Raw genomic sequence first — 6094 nt, forward strand, 5'->3', positions numbered from 1 at the left:
CAGATACTTCTGAACAATGACAAGCATGGTCAGTGAATGTTTCTATCAGGATAGGGAGGAGGGCTACATTGTGAGAATTACATCAAACCTGGAGACTCCAATTTCTGGGGATGGGGGACTACTCCTATTTACAAGAAACGGGCAGGACAGAACAATAGTAAACCCATTACAAGGACTCTACTGCTTCATCTGCTGCCTTGGAGTGCAATGGCATAGAGGTCAGAGTTTCAGCAGAATAGCCAGAGCCTTAGGTCTGAATTCCTCAGTGTGGCATTTTCTACCCTCTCCCCAAGGGATTGCCGGCTGCTCCTGACGCTTAGAGTTACTTTAATGATGGACAGAAACTTTCACTCTATTACCCTAATTAAGTGAACTCATCAATAGCTTTCAGAGATTTGACATCTGGTTTAGAACCCAGGAGCATACAGTGGCTGACACATTTTATGTTCCTTGTAAAGTACAAAGGAAAGGGAAGAAGATGCAAAAAGGGTAGGCTTAAGGGCTCCAGGGAAAAGCTTCACAGATTTTATGATTTTGCAGAAGCTTAACCCAGATCTCTTAATTTCCATATGCAACACTTTTGAGAATTTCTTCTGTTGCCTATGGTTCTATCATTCATCCACACAGGGCTTTGATGTCTATTAGAAAGAAAGTTGTGAAACTGAGCAAAGCTGGAAATAGAACCATCTGGCTGCACTGGCACCCTTACATGAGGGCCTTTTCACCTCCATGGTGTCTTCTGTCTATTAATCACTCAGGAGTATATAGCTACCATCACCCAGGGTTCATCTTTAAGATGCTGACAAAGGCTGTCATGGCAATGTGTTCATTCATTAGACGTACCTTTTAACCCCTAACACTTTCAGGGTTAGCTTTGGTTTGAACTTCCTGGAGGGAGTTGACATGACCATCACCACCACAATGTGATCTTCAGATCACCCTTGTCAGTTAGAAAAAGTCAACCCATCATTCTATTTCTTGAATAAAAACTCAGAGTTCTGAAAGCTAAGCGATGTGCCCAGGCCCACGGAGTAGTGAATTTCTGAGCCAAGACATCAGAATCAGATACAACAACTCAAACCAAGGAGAGTTCTAACATTGCCTAGAAAGGAAGCATTTGAAGGAAATTTAGAGTTACTTTAATCTAACCATCCCATTTTATTAATGAGAGAATTTCCTTGCTGAACACCCATCCATTTGTTTGGTGTGTTAAACATCATCAGCATCAGTATCCATGAACTATGTGATCATGTTTCAGCTTGATCCACATTTTTCAGAAAATGTCAACTTGTTAATTTGCACTTAAGCAAATTGTAATCATCAATCAATATGCTGGCAGACTGCAATGAAATTATGACAACTTTGTCAAATGTATTCATTTCACTAGCATTATATTATGAAATTTTCTTTTTTAAAAAATTTAACTCTTCTCATTACATCAGGTTCACTTATGTGCAGAAAAATTATAAGAGGAAGTGGGAAGTAATTAATGAGTGATATACATTTGGTAAATTGCAAAAAGAATTCAGTTGAGGAGAAAATGTTTAGCACTACAGAGTGAATTATACAGTTTTATTTGTAGACCAGATGTTTGAAATTGTAGATATTGGGAAGCATACACGTTGCTCATTCTTGGTTGTAAGGAAATAACAATGACATTTAAAAAAAAAAAATATATATATATGTAATGGCAAGACAGGGTTGTGATAAAATGAAGTAGCAATGAACATGAGGAAAAATGGAGAGAGCAAAAATATTTCAGATGAAAGAGTCTAACCAAATGAAAGGGATAAAAAGAGTGAGCTTTAAGAAAACAAGAAAAAAGGGAATGAAAACTTGGGGGGAAATGAAAGACAAGTAATCAACAGTGGCCCAGAAACTACAATCAAACATACAAAGATAAATTAGAAAAGCAAAGGCTTGTTGAGAATGAACAGAAGGAAAAGAGGAACAAGGAAAGAAGCAAGCCCATGGGTCTCTAAACCTGGCTCCAGCAGTGGTCTGACTGGAGTGAGCTCCAGGCAGGCACAGTGTTGTCTGATGAGGTTTGTGTCTCCACCCTCAGAATCAGGAAGCCTGGCTCCCTGGCCTTCTCTATTCCTCCACTGTCTCTTTCCTGCCAGACTCAGATGAGTCTCTTAGTTATCTGAAGTGGTAATGAAGGTTAGAGATAGAGTGGTGACCATGTAGATTTCCCTTCGGACAACACTTTTCCCACTAGTTTGGCTAACATGGAGTATTTTTTCTGAAGAGAGCCATATTTTGTAGAATTTTTTTCCCGAATTGTATTTTATTTTACCTAGAGAAATGCTCATCTGAGACACAGTCTCTGGATCTATGCCAACCACCATTTCAGAATCGCAGGTCCAGAGGGTACATAGATGAGGACAGGACACGGGAAGAAAATGGATCAAATAGGTCAGGTAGGGTGGAATCCTGTCTGTTGGGTAATAGTGAGAATGCAGAGATGAATGATAGGAAGTAGTCAGAGAGGACGAACCTATAACCTTCCATCACAGAAACCTCAGAAATCCTGAGTGTCTTAGAGACATCATCAAACATGGATACATCATGAAATAACCAACTCTGAGTGAGCTTGTGGGAAGAACAAAACCTAAGAGTAAGTAGAAGGGGCCCTTCACTTCCATTCCTGGATTTCCTGGGTATATTTATATAGGCAGATGATGCAGTGAATAATGAGAGAAATGGCTGCTTAAGTAGAGAAAAGGGAGAAAAGAAGCTAATTGCAGAGCCAGAAAATATTTTTTTCTATTAAAATTCTGTTAGGTCTCACTTTGCCTAAGGGAATATGTGGTGTGTTTGTGTGAGAGAGATATTGTATGTTTTTATGTGTGGGTGCCTGTGTTTGGTATTTGTATATGTGTGTGTATATATATATGCATAATGTTAAAACATGACTTTCATAAATTCCATCTGGGCCTTACAGTAGTAAAATATATAAATCTGTATATCATCCATTTTATTAAGCTCTGAACATACCTAAACAGATATTTTTAATGTTTCTTAAATACAAACTCTAATGATTCACTGTATAAACATTCTGTTTTGGGGGTGTTTGTTTTATTTTGTTTTGTTTCATTTTTAAATTTCTTTTATTTCCCTCACATTTATCTCTTTCTTTCTTTTCTAAGTACTGAATCATTAGCATTTTCTCTCAAACTGTTTCCTCCTCTTTGTGCCCCATGTTCCACAGAACTTAAGACAATAGTGCTATTTAGTTAAATAGTATGGGGAATACTTGTACATATTACATTGTATTTTTCTGTAGAGTAGTAATTTTCAAAGTTTACAAAATTCATTGCCATAACAAAATATTTTTGAACATGTTCCCTAAGTATATGCACATTTAATTATAAATTAATATACCATTATATTAATATTATACATATTAAAAGTAGCATTAAAAAATAAGAGGCAGTGACACATACAATTATATACATGTAATAAATGTTTAATCCTATTTCTTTTTTGCCCTTCTGCAAATCATCACATACCTTTTCTAGAATAAGCCCATACCACTAAACACACTGAGCCTTAAGTCTGGATGGCTCCCTCATCCAAAGTAGTGTTCTTTTAAATATATAGGGTTAATTTGTAACTCTAAGGTCTGTAAAGGAGTGATTTTAGGCTAGTATATTATTTTTAGTTATTCAAGTACATAAAAGAGCATTCATTGATTAAATCTTTGCAAATAGTATCTTCATGTGCTTAAACTGAGTTGTACACACCTACCTTATTCTACCACTTGTCAATCGGAACAATAAATAAAACTCATTCTAAAGTTAGGGGTTATAACCACAGTAGCTTTCATTTCCTTGTCTCTGAAAGGAACAGATTAGATGAGGACATTTATCGTTACTTCCCCTTCTTCCATGCTATGGTTTTATGTGTTGAAATAATTAAATACAAAAATTTATTCTAGCAAATTTGGTATTGTGGCATGTTGTTTGTTGAAAGGCTCTTCTGTGGGCATCATACTGGGATCAGGAAAAGAAGATGATTAGGAGAGTATAATGAATAATTGAGATTCAGATACTGTTAATTAAGCTGCATGGACAAGGTGTGACATGGCTATCTATGCAAGCGGTGCTTAACAAGGGACACAGCTAGGAGGCTACATCTAAGTCATGGGAAAAGTGGAGTTATTGTTGGGAATCTGGTGACCAGCTGGAGTCAGGGGATACAAGGACAGCAGGTCAGAAGAGGGCAATAAGAGAAAAGAGAGAGCAAGGCAGAGAGGTAGAGACAGGATCTGGGAAGTCCATGGGCACTGAAGAAAGTGAATATTCAATAAAAGCTTTGAGTTAATGGATGAGGGAAAAAGGCATGTAATTCCAAGAAAACTGCTAAGACTCAAACACAACACAACCCCCCAAATGCAAATGTCTTAATAATGAGAGTCTTGTATTTCCCCAATCTGGTGACTTTTCCTGTGACTCAAGGAGGCAGGAATCCTGAGACGGTACAGGATGCTAGACTCTGAGTGCAGAGCTGTGCTGTCAGGGAATAAGCACATGGCTGAATGGGAATAAGAGTGTGGCTTTGGAAATGGTGTGTTTGCTTGCTTGTTTGCTTGTTTTCATTGAAAGAAGAAATGTTTGGAGTTTACCCAGGATATTAGAGAGGGCTGAGATGAGTTGTTTTCAGACGAAGTGATGGATATGTCAAATAGTTTTAGCTGGAGTACCACCAGGGTCTAGATGTAAGACAGAGTAATAACACTAAACTCTGCTTCTTGATGTACTTACAGGCTGGGGAGATGGAGAGTGAGAACATTACTGTGGTGACTGAATTTATCTTTGTTGGTCTGACCCAATCTCGAAATATCCAGCTCCTGGTCTTTGTGCTAGTTTTCATTTTCTATCTCATCATCCTCCCTGGAAACTTCCTCATCATCCTCACCATCAGGTCAGACCCTGGCCTCACGGCTCCACTCTACTTCTTTCTGGGCAACTTGGCCTTCCTGGATGCATCCTACTCCTTCATCGTGGCTCCCAGGATGCTGGTGGACTTCCTCTCTGAGAAGAAGGTGATCTCCTACAGAGGCTGCATCACTCAGCTCTTTTTCTTGCACTTCCTTGGAGGAGGGGAGATGTTACTCCTGGTAGTGATGGCCTTGGACCGCTACATTGCCATCTGTCGTCCTTTACACTACTCAACTGTCATGAACCCTAGAGCATGCTATGCCTTGTCCTTGGCTCAATGGCTTGGAGGCTTTGTCCACTCCATCATCCAGGTGGCCCTCATCCTCCACTTGCCCTTCTGTGGTCCAAACCGACTAGACAACTTCTTCTGTGATGTGCCACAGGTCATCAAGCTGGCCTGCACTGACACCTTTGTGGTGGAGCTCCTGATGGTCTTCAACAGTGGCTTGCTCACCCTCATATGTTTTCTGGGGCTTCTGGCCTCCTATGCTGTCATCCTCTGTCGTGTCCGTGGTTCCTCCTCTGAGGGGAAGACCAAAGCCATGTCCACATGCACCACCCATATCATTGTTATATTTCTCATGTTTGGGCCTGGTATCTTCATCTACACCCGCCCCTTCAGAGCCTTTCCAGCAGACAAGGTGGTTTCTCTCTTCCACACGGTGATCTTTCCTCTGTTGAACCCTGTGATTTATACCCTTCGCAACCAGGAAGTAAAAACCTCACTGAAAAAGTTGTTAATCAACAATTAGCCTGGTCAAAAGTGGGAAATATGAGTAAGAAAATCAAGATGGGAGAATTTCAGCTGAAATCAATTTATTTATTTTCCAAACATGGCACTTATAGATCACCTCCCATTTGTCAGGACTGTTCTAGGCATTGGGAAAAAGCTATTAGTGGGAGAAGTAAAATCACTGCTCTCTGAAGTTAAAAATCTAGTAGCAATAGACAGCCAATCATGTAGAAAATAAACAGCATGAATTCAAGAAGAGATATCCTGAACACACTAGAAAGAAAAGCAAAATATTAAACAGCAAGTGAGAAGTGGGGTAATAAGTTTATATTTAGTCTTGAAGCAGGGCCTTTATATAGAAGTGAAGTTTGGGCTGATATCTAGATAAATGGGATATGCCAACCATGTAAACATC

General features: G+C 39.3%; 1 protein-coding gene across 1 annotated transcript; it reads left to right on the plus strand.

Moving 5' to 3' along the window:
* Nucleotides 1–4747: 4747 nt before the first annotated feature.
* LOC100154723 (olfactory receptor 4N2-like) lies at nt 4748–5708 on the plus strand. Its single transcript, XM_001928056.3, has one exon. The coding sequence runs from the start codon at nt 4760–4762 to the stop codon at nt 5696–5698; it is 939 nt and encodes a 312-aa protein (XP_001928091.2). The 5' UTR covers nt 4748–4759; the 3' UTR covers nt 5699–5708.
* Nucleotides 5709–6094: the final 386 nt, after the last annotated feature.

Source organism: Sus scrofa, unplaced genomic scaffold (genome assembly GCF_000003025.6).
Source record: "Sus scrofa isolate TJ Tabasco breed Duroc unplaced genomic scaffold, Sscrofa11.1 Contig740, whole genome shotgun sequence".
In the NCBI taxonomy this organism is placed as follows: Eukaryota; Metazoa; Chordata; class Mammalia; order Artiodactyla; family Suidae; genus Sus; species Sus scrofa.